Below are 19,269 nucleotides of genomic sequence, written 5' to 3'. Positions count from 1 at the left end.
TGGCTGGAGCACCAAGAGCCTGTCATCCACACTGGTTAGAATAAAAGGGAGGAAAAAAAAGGAGAGAAAGAGGAAGATAAAATAAAATAAAGTAAAGTAAAATAAAATAAAGTTATTAAAATAAAAAAATAAAAAATAATTATTAAAAAAAGATTTTTAAGTAATAAAAAAATAAAGAAATAAAAAAAAAGAAAGAAAGAAAGAAGAGAGCAAGCAAACCAAAAAACAAATCCAGCAATGATAACAACTGCTAAAAACAATACTAAAAAAAAAAAAAAACCCAAAAAACAGACAGACAGAACCCTAGGACACATGCTAAAAGCAAAGCTATACAGACAAAATCACACACAGAAGCATACACATACACACTCACAAAAAGAGGAAAAGGGGAAAAAATAATATATCTTGCTCCCAAAGTCCAGCTCCTCAATTTGGGATGATTCGTTGTCTATTCAGGTATTCCACAGATGCAGGTACATCAAGTTGATTGTGGAGATTTAATCCGCTGCTCCTGAGGCTGCTGGGAGAGATTTCCCTTTCTCTTCTTTGTTCGCTCAGACAGGACGGGGTTAAAGGAGCAGCTAATTCGGGGGCTCTGGCTCACTCAGGCCGGGGGGAGGGAGGGGTACGGATGTGGGGCGAGCCTGAGGCGGCAGAGGCCGGCGTGACGTTGCACCAGCCCGAGGCACGCAGTGCGTTCTCCCGGGGAAGTTGTCCCTGGATCGCGGGACCCTGGCAGTGGCGGGCAGCACAGGCTCCCGGGAGGGGAGGTGTGGAGAGTGACCTGTGTTTGTACACAGGCTTCTTGGTGGCGGCAGCAGCAGCCTTAGCATTTCATGCCCGTCTCTGGGGTCCGCGCTGATAGCCGCGGCTCGCGTCCGTCTCTGGAGCTCTTTTAAGTGGCGCTCTTAATCCCCTCTCCTCGCGCACCAGGAAACAAAGAGGCAAGAAAAAGTCTCATGCTTCTTTGGCAGCTGCAGACTTTTTCCCGGACTCCCTCCCGGCTAGCTGTGGCGCACTAACCCCTTCAGGCTGTGTTCTCACCGCCAACCCCAGTCCTCTCCCTGCGATCCGACCGAAGCCCGAGCCTCAGCTCCCAGCCCCCGCCCGCCCCGGCGGCTGAGCAGACAAGCCTCTCGGGCTGGTGAGTGCTGGTCAGCACCGATCCTCTGTGCGGGAATCTCTCCGCTTTGCCCTCCGCACCGCTGTGGCTGCGCTCTCCTCCGTGGCTCCGAAGCTTCCCCCCTCCGCCACCCACAGTCTCCGCCCGCGAAGGGGCTCCTAGTGTGTGGAAACCTTTCCTCCTTCACAGCTCCCTCCCACTGGTGCAGGTCCCGTCCCTATTCTTTTGTCTCTGTTTTTTCTTTTTTCTTTTGCCTTACCCAGGTACGTGGGGGAATTTCTTGACTTTTGGGAGGTCTGAGGTCTTCTGCCAGCATTCAGTAGGTGTTCTGTAGGAGCAGGTCCACATGTAGATGTATTTCTGATGTATTTGTGGGGAGGAAGGTGATCTCTACGTCTTATTCTTCCGCCATCTTGAAGCTCCACTGGCCCTTTGGCTCTAGGGTTTTTAATCAAGGCAACTGAAAAGGTGAAATTACTTCCCTGAGCACATACTATGTGCTGGATACTATTCTGTGGGATTTACAAGCCACAGTGTTATGGATTGCAAAAAGATTGTTTTTCTGCAAAAAGTTCTCTGCTGAAATACTTAACTTACATTCAGTAAAACACATAAATGTTCAGTGTAAGCCTAAGTGTATCAAGTTTAAGTTTGATGAATTTCTACATATATATTTGTTTATTCATGTAACTACCATCTAGATCAAAGAGTGTTACATAAACTATTTCAGCCTGGATAGGTTTCCTCATGCCCTTTCCTGCTCCTTATCAGTTCGTCTGTTTAAGGTAACCACTATTTTTACCCTCATCACCATAGAGTAGTTTTGTCTGTTTTTGAGCTTTATGTAAATGGAACCATGTCATACATACTATTTTTTAATTAAGTTTTCAAATTGAGATATAATGTATATACCATAAAAACTCACATTTTAAAGTGCACAATTCAGTGTTATTTAGTGTATTTACAAATTTGTGCGACTATCACCACTCTCTAATTCCAGAACTTTTCATCATCCCCAAAAGACGTAGCCATTAGTAGTCACTCCCCCATCTCCCCCACTTCTACCCCTGGCAACCACGAATCTACTTCCTGTCCCTATGGACTTGTGTATTCTGGACATTTCATATAAATGGAAACATATAACATGTGGCCTTTTGTTACTGGCTTCTTTCACTTAGTATAATATTTTCAGGGTTTATACATGTTGTATCATGAATCAGCAAATCATTCCTTTTTACTCCTGAATAATATCCCATTGCGGGAATATACCATATTTTGTTTATCTGTCCTCAGTTGATGGAAATTTGGGTTGCTTCCAATTTTAGGCTGTTATGAATAATGTTGCCATAAACATTCATGTACAGTTTTTTGTGTGGGACACACGTTTTCAATTCTCTTGAGTATAGACCTAGGAGTGAAAAGCACATCCTCATGTGGCTTGTTTCTTCTGATCAACATTATGTCTGTGTAATTAATTCATTTGTGTTGTTGCATGTTGCAGCAGTTCATTCTTTTTCATTACTTTTTAGGATTCTATTCTATGAACATGCCACAATTTATCTATCTCCAGTTGATGGACATTTGGGTTGTTTCCAGTTTGAAGCTATGGTGAATAATACTGTTGTGAACATTCTTTATATGTCTTTTGGTGGAAAAAGCACTCATTTCTCCTGGGTAAATACACAGAAGTGATGTTGCTAGGCCATCCTTCTTTATCTGTCTTTCCGCATCGTTCCAGCATGCTTATTCACGTTGATGCTGGGCATGCCCTTGGCTTCTTGCCGATCTGCTGCAGGAGTCCTTCCCTGCCTGGGCACACATTTAGGACTGACTTTTCTTCTGTCTAGTCTCTCTGAAAAGCATCTTGTAACAATCCTCTCCTTCCTTATATACTTTTTCTCCTGTTGATTAACGAAGCAGAGCTTAGCTCATGCCTGCCTATGGCTCATTATGTTTGTACAGTTACCACCAGCTTGAGAGCCGAAGATGATTTATAATGGTGCATTACCTTACAGTAGTGGTCACTACAGGTTTTGAGGGGCCTAGATCCCTCTTAGAATCTGATAAAAGCTATAGGCCCTCCCATAGAAAATGTACACACGCACACACGCACAATTTATCTTACACCTTTGTGGGATTTGTGGACCTCTGTGAATCCCATCCAACTGTGTGTTCTTGGTTTCTAGGTTAAGGATCTTCTCAATTTTGGGGAATTCCCTGGCGGTCCAGTGGTTAAGACTTCACCCTTCCACTGCCGGGGGCACAGGTTCAATTGCTGGCTGGGGAACTAAGATCCCACATGCCTCATGGCATGGCCAAAAAAATGAAATGAAATGAAATAAAATGAAATAAAATAAAGTATTAAAAAAAGAATCTTCTCAATTTTGTAATGCCTTAAAAATATCAGTCCTCTTCAGCCTTCCCCTTACTCTTTAAGATCTTCTATTCCAAGCTGTCATTGTCAACTGATGTACACATAGGAAGGACCATATAGTCACAGATATAAAACTGGCTAATACAGAGATCCTGATCTCGTTGGCAAAAGGGGTAAGAATTACTAGCACTTACAAAGTCACTGTCATTGTTGTGAAGTCCTCATTCTTTCAGTTCTGCTAGCATTTGAGAACTTTTCTAATTTTATCCTTCACCACTCCTGTTCAGCTCCTTAACTGGAGATTAAAAAGGATACATTGCAGTTGAACTGGACCCTCCCAGGCTGAGAAGGCGCTGCCCTGGCCACAGGTGCAGCTGGCCTCCGAGTGGGGTGTGCACGCCTCCAGCTTCCTCCCACCCCAGGAGCCTTCCCCTCCTCAGCCTGGCAGACTTTCCTTTCTCACATTTTCTTCATGGATAAATAATTGGGTGCCACTCAATCACAGAGTTCCATGGAAAAGAACGTGTGTGGACTAAATGAAGTGGCCAATTAAGTAGTCCGTAATGTTAGATCTTTTTCTTGGAAAAATGAAAATTTTTTGTTTAAAAAAATTATTGGCTTAACATTTTTATAAAAGTAATAAAAAGCACAAAATGAAAATCATTTTCCCTCCTCTGCAATGCCCATTTCCATTCTTCAAGGTTAATAATTTATCTTCCTGGAGTTTTTATCAAGCATGGTGTAGATTTGTTTGTTTTTACAACCCTGAGATCACATCATGCAGTGTGGTGCAGCTTGCTTCTTCCACTTTGCAGGGTAGCACAGACATGCTTCTGTGTATACGCTGCATATGTGCTGTTTTACTTTCCTCTTTTCTCATCTTTCTTTTTTAATGCTTAGTCTCCTTTACTTCCTCGTATTTAGAGCAATGAGTTGGTACCCTGACCTCCAAAGAGTACTAATAAGTATTTTTCTTATAACTATGAACTCATGGACTTTAACATATTTGATGTGCTTTAATACAATTTAGTCATTAATCCTTATGCACAGGTGGCCTCGTTCTTGTTCAAGGATGAGGCTTGTGAAGTCCTCATTCTTTCAGTTCTGCTAGTATTTGAGAACTTCACAACAAGCCTCATCCCTCTTCAAGTCCTTTTAATGTGACTCAGTCTGTGTCGCTCACTTTCAGGTGGGACAAGGTATTCCAGGCTGCTCTTTCCTCCAAATTAAAATTAAGGTTTGGGATAAGCCTCAATTTTATTGTGTGGCGTGTTTAGGAAAATGTGTCTCACTAGGTTTAACCAGATCTCCCAGGTGCACCCCTGGGTGTGCCTTATCAGTCAATCACCAAATATGTGTGAGAGCCTCCAGGTGCGGGGAAGGCAGCTAGAGCCTGTTATGTAACCGACAAGTCACCCCGTCTAACTCTTCCTCCCAGACCAAGCAAACCACAACCCAAACAACAAAAACAAATCCTTATTATGTCCTCAAAGTTTATCTCTTTTTAAAAAAATTGTTTAATTAATTAATTAATTTGTTTTTTTGGCTGCGTTGGGTCTTCATTGCTGCGTACGGGCTTTCTCTAGTTGTGGCGAGCAGGGGCTACTCTTGGTTGAGGTGCATGGGCTTCTTATTGTGGTGGCTTCTCTTGTTGCGGAGCATGGGCTCTATGTGCACGGGTTTCAGTAGTTGTGGCACATGGGTTCAGTAGTTGTGGCACACGGACCCTAGAGCATGCGGGCTTCAGTAGTTGTGGTACGCGGGCTCAATAGTTGTGGCTCGCAGGCTTAGTTGCTCCGCGGCATGTGGGATCTTCCCGGACCAGGGATGGAACCCGTGTCCCCTGCATTGGCAGGTGGATACTTAACCACTGCGCCACCAGGGAAGTCCAAAGTTTATCTTTTATCTTAAGAATATTTATGGGACACCACTGATCCATAGAAAAGTAAGCAGTTGAGGGCTGTCTACAAATCTATTGATGTTTTGTTGCACAATAACTTACATACAATCACATTCACCCATTTTAAGTGCTCAGTTCAATGAGCTTGGTAACAGTTGTGCAGCCAACACTATAATCATACGTCTATCACCGCCCCGCCCTCTCCCCCCAAAAAAATTCTTCTTGCTCCTTTGCAGTCAATCCTTGTCCCCAGCCCAGTGCCAGGTGAACCACTGACTTTCTTGTGGATGCTCTAGGTTTGACTTTTCTAAAATTTTATGTAAGTGGCATCACATGGTGTATGGTTTTTTGTGTCTGGCTTCTTTCCCTTAGTATATGTTTTTGAGATTTATTCATGCTCTTGTGTGTATCAGTAGTTCAGTCCGCTTTTTTGGCTCAGTAGTATTCCGCTGTATAGATATACTACCACATTTAGAGTTGGGTTGTTTCCCTTTTTCTGTGGCTATTATGAATAATGTTGATATGAACATTTGTGTACGAGGCTTTGTGTGGATGTGTGTTTTAATTCTCTTGAGTAAATACCTAGGAATGGGGATTGCTGAATCATATATTCAGTATATATTTAACTTTTCAAGAAGTTACCAAAATGTTTTCTCAAGTAGCTGGACCATTTGCTTCATACCATGAATGAGGGTATGTGTATATGTGTGTGTGTACCACGTACGAGGCTTCCGGTTGTTCCACATCCTCACCACCGGGATATTGTCATTCTTTTTTATCTTAGCCTTTCTAGGGGGTGTGTAGTGGTATGTAACTGTGGTTTTAATTTGCATTTCCTTAATGACCAGTGATGTTGAGCATCTTTTCCTGTGCTTACTGGCCTTCAATGTATCTTTTTTTGGTGAAGTGTCTGTTCATATCTTTTGGGTTGTATGTGTTCTTTTATTGCATTGTAAAAGTACTTTCTATATTCTGGATCCAAGTCCTTGTTAGATATATGTTTTGCTTTTGCAAGTTAATTTTAAGTTGAGTTTTGATAAGAAAATGTCCAATTCATCTATATTTTATTTGAAATACAAAAGATATAATCTTATCCAAGGAAAATAATAATACCTCTTAAGCACAACTTGGTAATCATGTAAGGAAGAGAAAGAAAGAGAAAAGTAAAGAGAAAGTTTAGAGAAGAGATAAAGGAAATATTGGGGAAAGAGTAAAATGAGAGTGAAAGGAAGAAATTGATTAGGAAAAAAGAAAGAACTAGACAAAACTGAAAAGAGAGATGGAATGAGAGAGAACCTAGGAAGTGAAGGAAGAGGACAACAGAAAAATTGACAGTTGTGGAGGGAAAAGGAAAAATGAAAGGAGAAGACACAAAAATACAGGGAGAAGAAAATGCCTCCTGATGCTTTGATTTCCCCTGCCCTGTCTTCTGCAGCAGCTGCTCTGTCACCCCGTCTTTCAGTTTCCTTCTTCTGAAAAGCAGGCTCATGTCCAGCCTACTTTCTGCCGCTTCCCAGTTCTTCAATATCTACTGCCCTTACTTCCAAACGTGCAACATAGCTGGGTTATGTGTGTCCTTTCCACCTTCAGTGTATAAAAGCACAGACTCTCAAGTTAGTGGTGTGTGTTTGAATCCCAGCTCTGCCGCTTGTTTAACTCTGTGACCCTGGGCAGAACCTAACCTTCAGCCTCCAGTTTCACCATCTGTAAAGTGGGAATGATAGTAGGACCTGTCTCTTATTTTTCTGTGACGATTAAAGAATCCACGTGGAGCTCTTATCATAGTGCTTGGTACATAGTGCTTGATCATTCAGTATTAGCTGCTATTAGAGTGAGTGAGTGAGTGTGTGTGTGTGTGTGTGTGTTTTGTGGGGAGAGGGTATTTCTTGGTTATCATTCTTTAAACTTTAGTTTTCTGTTCATCTTCTTTTCATCTGGGAGTATCTTACGAAATTAAAAAACTTAAGTGACAAAATATCACAACAAGCATCATGCTTCGGAAACTCTGAGATATAATAAACACAACTGTATTTGCTCATCTGGAATGTAAAGTTGGAAGTAATAATAATGGATATTTATGTAGTGCTTTAACTTTGAGTATTTTAACCTAGTACTGACAGATATTTAATAGTGGAAGACTTATAAGATCCAAGGCTGCAATTTTCTGGTCTCTGTAATAGTGAGATGCCAGACCAATCCACAATGTGATAAACTCAGCTGGGGCAGGTGAGCCGTCTGAGCTTTTTATCAGTAAATACTAGACATGAACTCTACCCTTTCATGCCAATCATCTCTGCCACAATTCCCGTCATAAAACAGAAAGTAGTAAGTAGTATTTGGAAGGGGCCGTCTTCCCAATGCAAGATCCCTTCTACAGCATTTCTCATCTGCCTCTGCCTGAACACTATTGTAAAAGTTCACCTGTCTGTGATTAATTTGTATTTTTTGGACATTTCCAATTGCTGGCAAGATTTTCCTTACATTGAACTAATTGATAGTGAATTAGTATAGAAAAAAATGTCTTCCCCTTTTTACATGTAGACCTTCAGCTTTATAAAGTAAGATTACGCCTACTGTTTCTTTCCTCTGTTGGGTAGTGTTTTCCAGTTCCAACCATTGTTCTTCAAACAACATGATTTCTATATTATGCCTGCTTTCCCATTTGCCCAACTTTGGATACAGGCTATTTTGTCAGGATGCCACTTAAAATGCGGCAGCTATAATTGAGCCCAACATTCTAGACATCTATAATTTTTTTTTTTTTTTGGCCACATGGCATGTGGGATCTTAGTTCCCCAACCAGGGATCAAACCTGCTCCCCCTGCATTGGAAGCACAGAGTCTTAACATCTGGACCGCCAGGGAAGTCCCAAGGTGTCTATAATTGAGCCTAATATTCTGGATGTGTCCCTGCTTCTCTGGTTGGGGCTCCATTCATGGGATATATTTCCCATGAGAAAACATAGATGTTTCTTTTGAACTATTACAACTCTTTTATATCTATCTGTCTATCTAGGTATCAGATATTTATGTATCTATGGATGTAGATAGATAAAGATATATATCAGAGGATCTCAGTTCAAATTCCAGCTCAATTCCTTACCAACTATGTGGACTTAAGAAGAGTCTCAGTTTCCTTCTCTGGAATATGGAGAAAATAATCCTGGCTAAATCTCAAGGGTGTTGTGAGGATCCAATGATATTTATTAACAATATGTAGTACTCTTCATAGTTCACAAAGTGCTCCACGGCAGTAATCTGTAATGAGCAAACCAAGTATGCTATTTAAAAATTTTTTTTTATTTGTACTTTAAAATTTTTTTTGGAGTACAGTTGATTTACAATCTTGTGTTAGCTTCAGGTGTACAGCAAGGTGAAGGAGTTATACATACACATATATCCACTCTTTTTAAGATTCTTTTCCCATATAAGCCAGTACAGAGCATTGAGTAGAGTTCCCTGTGCTATACAGTAGGTCCTTACAAAGTATGGTATTAACATCCCTGCCACCAGGGGGCCAGACAGTCACTTGTCAGGGCTTTCAAGCATCCTATGTGTGGTTGAACTTGTTCATATTTACAAATTATTTTAATCTAGGGAGTCTGTCGTGAATGACTAAGGCAACTCACTCTGAGGTTTTGCTTCTTTATCTCAGAGAAGGGAAAGGTTGGATTTTATCTCGGGCCCCTTTGGGTTCTAACATCTTCGTAGTCTACAAGCCTGTAATTACAAAAGGCCGTTTCTCTCCCTCTTGAGTAGTAAAATAGCTGACTTTTGCCTAGAGGAAGTTATCCTGTAATAATCCATGGTCGTCCAGCCATATATTGTGATAAATTTTAATGTTTGCTAACAACTGCAATAAATTTTCTTCGACCTTTGTAACATTCTAGAGGACACTTTCCCTCTTAGATACCCTCTCTATACTTGCTTTTGACTATGATCAAAGGAGTAGATGTTTGGTTTGAAATTTCCATGCATAAACAAAACAGACTCCTTTTAAAAACACACTCTAAACATAAAGAGTTCTATACACACACTATATTTCAGGATGCATTTCTTAGAGAAACTGAAAAACCAAAAGAGAGCTACAGTTATATTTTTGGCTAATGAATGTGTACCTCTCCCCTGACCAACTCTGAATTCTAATTGTTGGTGTCCAGTGGCCCCTTGTCTGCCTGTCCCTGACCTTAGGGAGAGTTTTGTTACCACTTTCCATTTCATCATTGGGAAGGCTCTGTTGTCTTCATGGAATTCTGCTCCATCCTGTTTATATGAAAAAGAGAAAAAGAAAAGCTCCTCCCTCCTCACCTTTCTCCATGTGGAGATAATAAAGCCCTTGGCAACCATGTTCCCTGTAATCAGTATGAGGTAGTTTTACAAGCTACCATGAAAGAGCCATTTGTTGAATGCCTGCTTTGTGACAGGCATTTGCTGATGGTTTAATATGTCTTGCCTCATTTAAATCTTACAACATCTGGGGAATTCCCTAGCGGTCCAGTAGTTAAGACTTTGCCTTCCAAAGCAGGGGTGCGGGTTCGATCCCTGGTCAGGGAGCTAAGATCCCACATGCCTTGGGTCCAAAAAACCAAAAACATAAAAACAGAAGCAATAGTGTAACAAATTAAATAAAGACTTTAAAAATAGTCCACATCAAAAAATTAAAAAAAAAATCTTACAACATCTGGAGGGAGGAGAAATGAAGCAAAGTTTTCTTTCCACCATTACCAAAGGAAATTGGTGGCAGCTACGTAACTTGAACAGTTGTATATAATAGCCCAGAATGGAGTCCTATAGACAATTTCTGGGGTGCAGAAGCTGCCTTAGATACAAATATTTTAGGAAGTACTTGTATACATACAAAGCAAAACATTTCAGAACTATTTAGTGAGGTATTGTGAGTGGAGGTATAGACGGGGTTCTTTCCAGATATACATGGAATCGCGTGAGAAGTTTAGTTCTTTGATTTACTGGGTTATATACCGGGGATTATGTGCTCCACACCATTTGAATGGCTTTCATATTTCTTCCCTCCACTAGCATTTATTCGCAGGTTAAAGATGCCAGCAGATCTTTTAGTTTAACATGAACACTTCTGGGAGGCTTGATTTCCTTCCACGGTTGTAAAAAAACAGTTCTAATTCTGAGACATTGTTTTTCGCATATTGCTTGACTGAACATAGCCCATTTTGTCAAATTTCTAACATTTCCTAAACTTATGTGATTCTGTGAAATTGCTGGCCTTAGTTCTTAAGGTTAAGCTTTTAAAAAATTTAACTCAAATTACTTCCTTCTCTTTGTGCTTTTGGTGTTTGCTCTATGAAGCAAATCTCTCCTTTTTTATTATTCTTTGAGTCTTGAAATGCTGAAAAGATTGTTGTTACCTAGTTAATAAATGACACTGAGCAGGTTTCTAATTACAAAACCCCCCAAGACCTTTTTTCCTAGCAGAATATACATCTCTAACTTTAGAGAATGAGCAGACTAAGGGATTCTAGAGAGCTAGTTCTAGAAGCAGGGTGAGGAGGGTGAATAGCTCTGGATTCCTGCATGCCAGAGAAACACAGGCTTTTTGTCAAAGGCTGCATCCATGCTGGTGCTAGTGATTGCTTCTGCATATTTTAAAAGATATTACAAGGTAATGGAGATTTCACCCTCTGCTCCCTGCCGTGCTGTTTCAGGGAATTCAAGAACTGTATAAAAAAACACATCGTGGTATCTTAAAACAAAGGGGCGAACACCTTGTCATGAGTTGGGCACTTTTGGGTTATGTTTGGGTTTAATCCAAGAACTCTACTTATTGAAGCTCTTTGCTGAGAGCTCTGCAAGGGTTTAGTCACCTCTCAGTGAAGCTATCACTGAATGAATGAAGCAATATTGATAATAATACCTTACATTTAACATTTATTATAGGCCTTTCAAGTTCACAGAGTAGTTTCACAGATTCTCTTTTTTGCGCATCTCAGCAGCCCTATGAATTAGGCGTGGCAGGTATTATTAATGCATTTATTATGTAGTAAATTTAGAATCAGACAAAGTACGTGACTAGTCCAAGACCAGTAGATTTTTTAAAAAGTTTTCCAAAGGAGGCAGAGAGAGAATTACACACACACACACGCATGCACACACACACACACACACCCGTCACAGTCACCACCACCACAAGCATTTTTACAGACATCTGCATACCCTAGGTTCCCTCCCGTCAACCAAAATAGTCCTGTGATATTAGTTGCCACGCAGAAACAGATCGGTTATTTACAAATTGAGATGCCTCCTGGGGAATGTTGCTGAGGAGGACCATACAACTGAGGCCATGAAAATGGAAAGGGCTGTGGAAATCTAAGCCTTAGTGTCTCAGACGGAGTGGATGGAAGCCTGTTTGGCCATCCTCACTCTCTCTCTCCCTCACCCTTCCCCACCCCACACTAAGAGATAAGACCAAGCCTGTTGGTTCTGCTGCTTTCTTTTTAAATCTACAGCTACCCTAGAACTCCCATACACCCAGATTCAGATCCTCCCTGTCTCTCATCATGCTGGCAGTTGGCTTTTGTGCTGGGTTTCTTGCCTCGTGTTCACATCATCCTTCACGTGCTGTAAGAGCTGAAAACTCTGTATAAGAGTTGGGCATTTTCCCTGGGATAAAGTGCATACTTCTAACCTAGAAGATGGCACTCTGCAGAGGCTGATTTCGGCCAGCCTCACCGATTTCATTTCGCGGCTGGGGCTGTCGTTTTCCGGCACGGTTGGCAGGTCCCTGGGCATTCTCCTTCGCTGCCCTTGTACCGGCCACGGGCTCTGGTTGGGATGCCCCTCCCCTCTGAGCATTTGAACCCTCTCAAAAAAAAAAAAAAAAAAAAAAGACTATTTCCTAATGAACTTAATTAGGAATTTGAAGTAATGGAGAAGAACACATTTTTTTTTTTCTCTTTTCATAGATAAAGGAAGTCAGAAGTAGAGACCGCAGATTATATAGAGTTCAGTTCTACTTGAATATGGACTTGTGTTTTTGCTGCACTAAACAATGTAGAGTTTGGCCACTTGCCTGATATAGGACAGTCAAAATAGCCTGCTGTATTAAATTGCGAGTACTCTTTTGGAGCTAACTGTAAACAACCTCTATATGTGAGCTTGAAAAAATTGTGTGTTCTCTTTGTAGATACTAATATATAGGAAATATTTTCTAGGGCTAATTAAATATGTTGTCAAGAAAAACAGTTTTCAGGTCTAGTTATTTGGTTTTCACACCCTTGTGCTAAGTGATGATTCCTGTAACCTACTGTAATTCTAACAGTCTCTCAACCAACTTTCAGCAGTTAGAAGGTGTCTGTTTTCTGTTGGTTATAAAATCTTTACTCATCCACATAAGTAACTTTTAGACCAGAAGTTAATAATGTTTTCTATAGCTTTGTATGTGTAAGTGGGAGGTAATCAATAGAACTTGTGTTTATAATTACAAGCTATAGAAAAAAAGTCATTATTTCTTCTGAATTTGAAAAATTCCTTAAAAAATTTATGGTCATATTCCTTGGTCATGTGTGCCATTAGAACCATAAAAAAGTGAGATATGAAAAGAGATCGTCTCATTTAATTTTATAATTAATTTTAAAGAGAATAATAGAATGAGTGCATACATAATATAGTCAAGAATGTGGCTAAAATGTATGTTTGAGCTGACTGAATTTTATTTTTGTGAAACATGCTTGAAAAATGAGAATGATTGTAAATATTATCACATCAATCAAAACAAGGTAAATTTGTTACATAGAATTCTTACAATTTTTTGTGAGAAAAATGAAAATAATGTTTAGATCTTCTATGTCAATACTCCTTTATTATAGAATATTCGGAATTGACCTTTATTCTAGATTGTGTTATCCATTCCACAAATGTACAAAATCATTAGCATATGAAGGCCTTTGTTTAGTCAAACTTTCATTTTCCTCATTAAACAGAAAAAAAATTTGTTTTTTGACTTAGAGATATCACTAACTATATTATTCCACTATGATTTCCTAACTTGATATTTAGTAGTAGAGTTAGGACTATAATCTTGGTTTAGTTTTTTGTTTTTTTTATTTTGCTTTGTTTTCCCATTATAACATACTACGTCTCAGATGTCCACACCACGTTCACCCCAGGTATGTGGAAACTTAGGGAATAGATGACTGAAATGCAACTGCTTGATTACTGTGATTGTTTCTACTTCTTCCATCACTTTGGCTGTCAAAGATACATACCATGAATAAGTAATTAATTGTGCAAGGTCAGATAAGGCAGTGAAAGACACTAATCTCATTCTATTGACTTTCTAAGTCCAGGCACCTTATTATAATTAAGAAGTGCTTTATAATGATTACATTGGTTTGATTTCTTTATAAATCACACTAGCTATGATTTCCTATAAATTAATGAAGAAGGTGGTATTTTAACAGGCTAAATGATTATTTAAAAAGGATGTTATAGGGGTAATTTAACAGTTGACTGGAATATGGGCTAGATGATGTTTAAATGTTATTTATACTCAGGGATTCCGAGATTCCAATGCTAGGCTATAAGGGAAATCTAAGAAATGCTGGTCTCCTTAGTTACAGTGTTTTTGTTTGTTGGTTTGTCATAGACTGCCTCTTTAAGGTGTGCCCTATGAACCGATATTCTGCTCAGAAACAATATTGGAAAGCCAAGCAAGCTAAACAAGGGAACCACACAGAGGCAGCCTTGCTGAAGAAATTACAGGTAAGGGCCAGCCTTCCATCTGTCTGGTTTAGGCTAGAACAAGTACAGCAATAACAAAAGATCTATTCTGTAGCTTAGTGATTTCACTAAATACACTGAGATTCAGAATAGATGTGGCAACACGTTAAAAGTGGAAAGGACTTTTAAGTTACAGAGTGTGACTACTGATTTCCTGGAGTGTAGGTAGTGCATTTCTGCTGTTTATTCGGGTGTGCCAGACTAATTCAGATATTCACATCACACTGAAAACCAATCCAGAATCTCTGCAGGAATACCAAATCTAGTTAGTTATATTTTACCTGACATAGTACCTAATTTTTTTGAAAGACTATTGGAAAAAAATTGAAAGTCTGTTGTTTCTGATTTGGGCTCTGTGTAAATTTAATAGAACTTATTTTGTGTCATTAAAATCCCTGTTACTTTCGAATTGAAACTGAATTTTGAGGCTTTTGAGATTTACCTACTATGTTTGGTTTCTCTAGCAATATTCCTTCTGAAAATAATTTTATAAGACCAAAGTGCCTAGTACTTTTCTGAAATTTCCAACATAAAAGCATCTCAATATATTTTGGGCTACATTTCAGCATGAAACTGAGAGATTTTTATCACACATTATGATCATGTATTTAATTATTGCCCCTCTTCTCCCAAAGCACCAAGAGTAAAGCAGCCCGCCTATTTTAGTCTTGGTTGTATTCTTTGTTCCTAAAATAAACCTTATTTCTTTGTCAATTATTGTGCTCTGTTTTCTATGCTTCCACACTAAATATCTGATAATCAATTTATAGCATGCTGCAGAACTGGAACAAAAACAAAATGAATCAGAGAATAAGAAGCTGTTGGGAGAAATTGTGAAATATAGTAATGTTATACAAGTAAGTGTCTGTTTACTTTTGCTTAAAAGGGGTGAATATTTTATGGTTAATTTGCATTTGGTAGGAATGCCAACCTGCATTAAAATTGGGGGATACAGTGGTTTGTTCTTTGGTGGGAATTATACAGTGTGATATTTTCTGTTGATATTCAGCACACCATTCTGTATGAATAAATCTGGTGCATACACATAAAGAAGTGAGCTTATCCAGATGTATGCACAAATTATTAAATCAAAAGGAAGAAAATGGGGAAAGTCTGTAACAAAAGAGCCCTTTAGAATTAATGGGACTAACCTGTAACAAATGAAGCTTTATGTTTTCATTTTGTAGGGAGGAAAGTTTTCAAATTGTACATTTAGATGAGAACTGTCCTTGAGTTATTAGGTCTTCCATTTCAATTAGTACACACACTGATTTATCTCAGCAGCATTTCTTTCTTGTGCTTCACTTAGATCTTTTAGCTTTTTACTTGGGTAGTTGTTAATATATGCCCCACCTTGTTCCAAAAAGAATGTAAGGCATTTTCAAAAATGCATTCCACATAAGATAAAATATTAATAGAAATAAATAAGGCAACTGGATCAAAGGGAAAATAATGATTGCATGCATAAAATGAAGTCAAGGGTGAGGCATGTTTATAAAATCCATGTTGTAAAGGCTGATAAACTTTGGCTTGAAGCCTTTTTGTCGCTTGAGTAGCTATAAGGGCAGTGTAAAATATTACAGCATTCACATAGAAGGTCCGTACAGAGAACTAAGTCAGAAGTTTGGAAGCACAAACATTCCCAGGAAGAAGACCAGAGAACTGTTTCTCCAATGAGCTCTCATAAAGAGGACACTGTTTAGTATAGTAAACAATGGCCTTAACAACTTCCTTACTGTAAATACTACAATGAGGTGTTTCATAGAGCTGTTTCAAAAAATAACATCCCCTGATGTTTTGTTATTGGCCAATGGCAAAGTGCCAGAGCACAGGACTGGCAAAGCGGTTCTCTGATGGTACAACAGGAGAGCCCTGGGTCTGCGGCTCCCTGAACATATGTGTGATACCTGTGGCTGCATGTCCCTTGGGCAGTCCTCCATAACTAGAGTTTCTCTTAACCAAGTTTTGATCCATACTAAGTGCCAGCGAGCAGAGCTTATGTTTCTTGTCAATAACCTGACGTGCAAATGTTTGCGTGGTGAGTTAGGGGCTGAGCCACGTTCTCTAACAGGGTAGATTCCAAAAAAAGTGGGGTTGGCCCATGAGGGTTTTCACTGGTTTCTGAGATAACTTCCTTCTTATATTGTGGATATTAAAATGACCATTCTTTTTTGAAGTGATTGTAATAATAGGAAGGTTATTTGTTTTAGTTTTCTTACTCAGTAATGTCTTGGAAAGGTTTTGCCCATGGAATCCAAATAACCCGAACAGTGGTGCTTCTGCCCTCATCTGAGAAGGAGCGGGATTGCGTCCTCTTATGGAAGTGGCAGAGTTTATTTAGGACGGGCAGGCTGTCTCCTCACCCAGGGGGTGAGGGCTGTCTGCAGGCAGGGGTGTTTAATAATTCTAAGTGGGTTGGTGCATTATTACAGGTCCTCGGTTATTCTTTAATATGTTCTGTTTTTGTGGCCAGGCAGGAATTGAGAAAGAATGTAGTTTGGGGGGACCTCCTGGTCTCCTTTGGAAAGCTTGGGTTTATCCTATTATTTATCAGTAGATGAAAATCATTCAGAAGTGTCCCCTGGTTTGTTTTCCTTATGTGCTCACTTCATTATGAAACAGAATTGGGGATGGAGGTGAGGAGGAACCCAAAGAAAGTCGGCTTGGAAAGATGGTGACTGTGGAGTCTGGAAAGAGCTTCTCTGTTTAAACTCTATCCCGAGCCGTGTTATGTGGGCACATGATATAAGTATAAACACATACATGCAATTAGCAGAGGAGATCAAAGAACAAAGGCGGTAATCCATATCTTTCTTCTACAGCTACTGCATATAAAAAGCAACAAGTATCTGACTGTCAACAAGAGATTACCCGCTTTACTGGAGAAGAATGCCATGCGTGTGTCCTTGGATGCTGCAGGAAATGAAGGGTCTTGGTTTTATATTCATCCCTTCTGGAAGCTGAGAAGCGAGGGTGACAATGTATGTAACTATAAGATTAAGAGAAAAGCAGCACATTCTTAAAGACAGTAGTTCTTAGTAGTAGAGAATCCAGAAAGTGCAAAGAAAACAAATATAGTTTTCAATCTTCAACATATTATTTTTATGTTAATTTCTTTAATAGGTGGAAAGCATTTATTTATAGTACAAATTGTGCTCAGGAATCATAAAAAGACAAAGATCAGATTAATTTAAAAACATCTTCCAGCCAGAATTTGTGTGAAAGAATTTAAGTAACGTTAATATTGGCTGAGACTTTTAAGGGAGAGAGAGGCAGAGTTTGCTTCTCGGCCTATTCAGGAGGGAGCATGGCTGTAAGGAAAAAGCTGTGTTGCAGAAGATGGAGTCTATTCCTTTGAATTAATAGAGCAACACAGCAAATCATGACAATATGTCATTTACTGCCTCTGTAGCCAGTTGTTTGCAGTCTGTACATCTTAATAGATGTGTAATGAATGAGGAGCTATCGATTGGCAGTAGCTCATTGACGACAATACTTAAATACGTTGTGGAACGCGAGCATGTTGTAGCATGTGAATTTTAGTAGTTGCTAAAATATTTTCCTGCTACTTTATAGAGCAGAGAAAATAAAATTATGTGCAATGATTCAGTAGGATCAATAGTTAGATATTTTTGTGTGTAATAAATGAAGTAGCAGGTGACAGTCCCTGGCACATGGAAGATGCTTAATAAATTCTGGTTGACACCAAATACAGAATAACTTTCATAAATAGACGGCTTTACAAGTACTGGGTCAGGTGATCAAGAAAAATAGTTGAGATTAAAAAAATGAACATAAAAATTCAAAGCAATATAAAAGTGTAATTATTCTGACAGTTTTCTCAATCAATACTGTGATGACATTTTAAAATGTATTGGCTATTTCTTGTCTTAGAAATGTCTTCTGTTGTAGTGAATCTATTTTTTCCAGTGAATTTTGAAGTCCAAATTCAATTCCACAGGATGCAAGCTTCATGGTTTAATTTGGTTAATAAGTTATCTGATGATATCCTCCTTAGGTAAGGTTTGGGAGAAGCATGGCATGCAGAACTGTAATGCACTTTAAATCTTGTGTTGGATTTCTTAAAAATAAGTTCTCTTTTTTTTTTTCCTTTTGGCATCAAGTGATGTGTGCCGTGAGCATGACATATATTTTAATTTCACTAGGTAGTTAATTACAATCAACTCTCAATTATTCAGGGACTGGTTATGCAGTTTATGAACAACCTGTGTGTTTGGATGCCCTGTTTTGTAATGCTCGTTCCCTTCTCCAGCGCCGCCCCCCGCCTCGCTTCCACTGAGTACGGTCCCTGTTGGCAGGTGGTCAGTGACTTTCAAAACAAATAAAACCTGAACTCAAGCTCTAAAGGAATGTGATGAAATGATTGGATAAATTGGGGCCTTGAGATTAGCTGTGGATTTTATTATTAATTCAGTCTATCTAGTTTTTCATTCTATCTATTCCTTTCCCTGCTCCCTGCTCCCAAATGCCTTTACAGGCTCAAAGAGAGTTGAATGTAATGAACTATTTCAGATAATTATTGGGTTGTGGGGTGGGGAACAACCTACCACCCAAACATTCCATCTTGGTTAAAACGGACAATGTAATTGTTAAGTGCGATATAGAGATCCTCCTTATATAGATGTGCTCTATAAAGCATGGCTAAAGCAACCTTACACACTGCTCTTTGCTGAAATAGCTCACTGTTTTTGCTCGCCACTGTGTAGATTTTATGTGTGATTAAGGTTGCTGTGAAAGCATAAGCATATCCACAGCCCTATATTTGCCATGTAAATAATTGTATTGTAATGGTCATTTTCTTTGCTAGGAATAGGTAGCATTTTTCTAAAATACAAGCCTACTGTATTTTATTGAAGGCAATTGGAAACACTGTTATTTCATAACAAGTGGTTTAGTTACTGTTGATTTTCTTTCAAAACATATTAAACTTAGAGGAGGAAATTGTAAGGTTTAAAGGACTTTAAAATTTCTATTTTACTATTTAGCAATTAGTTAAGTTGCGATTTAGGTTATAAGTATCCACAAGATGTTCAGTGACCAAAATGAAATGTAAGAATGAGGCTGATGATAGTCTGGGGAGAAAAATGCTCATATCCTCAAA

General features: G+C 39.1%; 1 protein-coding gene across 2 annotated transcripts in view; it reads left to right on the top strand.

The window, feature by feature from the left end:
- ITPR2 (inositol 1,4,5-trisphosphate receptor type 2) overlaps nucleotides 1-19,269 on the top strand; it is a 524,186-nt gene that overhangs the window by 83,641 nt on the left and 421,276 nt on the right. For both annotated transcript variants that reach the window (XM_068561342.1, XM_068561340.1), the window contains exons 3-5: nucleotides 14,014-14,129; nucleotides 14,918-15,004; nucleotides 16,970-17,128. In XM_068561342.1, the coding sequence (XP_068417443.1) occupies nucleotides 14,014-14,129; nucleotides 14,918-15,004; nucleotides 16,970-17,128 (362 nt within the window). The remainder of the gene's footprint in view (nucleotides 1-14,013; nucleotides 14,130-14,917; nucleotides 15,005-16,969; nucleotides 17,129-19,269) is intronic.

Source organism: Eschrichtius robustus, chromosome 13, assembly GCF_028021215.1.
Source record: "Eschrichtius robustus isolate mEscRob2 chromosome 13, mEscRob2.pri, whole genome shotgun sequence".
NCBI lineage: Eukaryota > Metazoa > Chordata > Mammalia > Artiodactyla > Eschrichtiidae > Eschrichtius > Eschrichtius robustus.
Note: the sequence above shows the minus strand (reverse complement) of the source record. Positions and strands in the feature narration are given on the sequence as shown.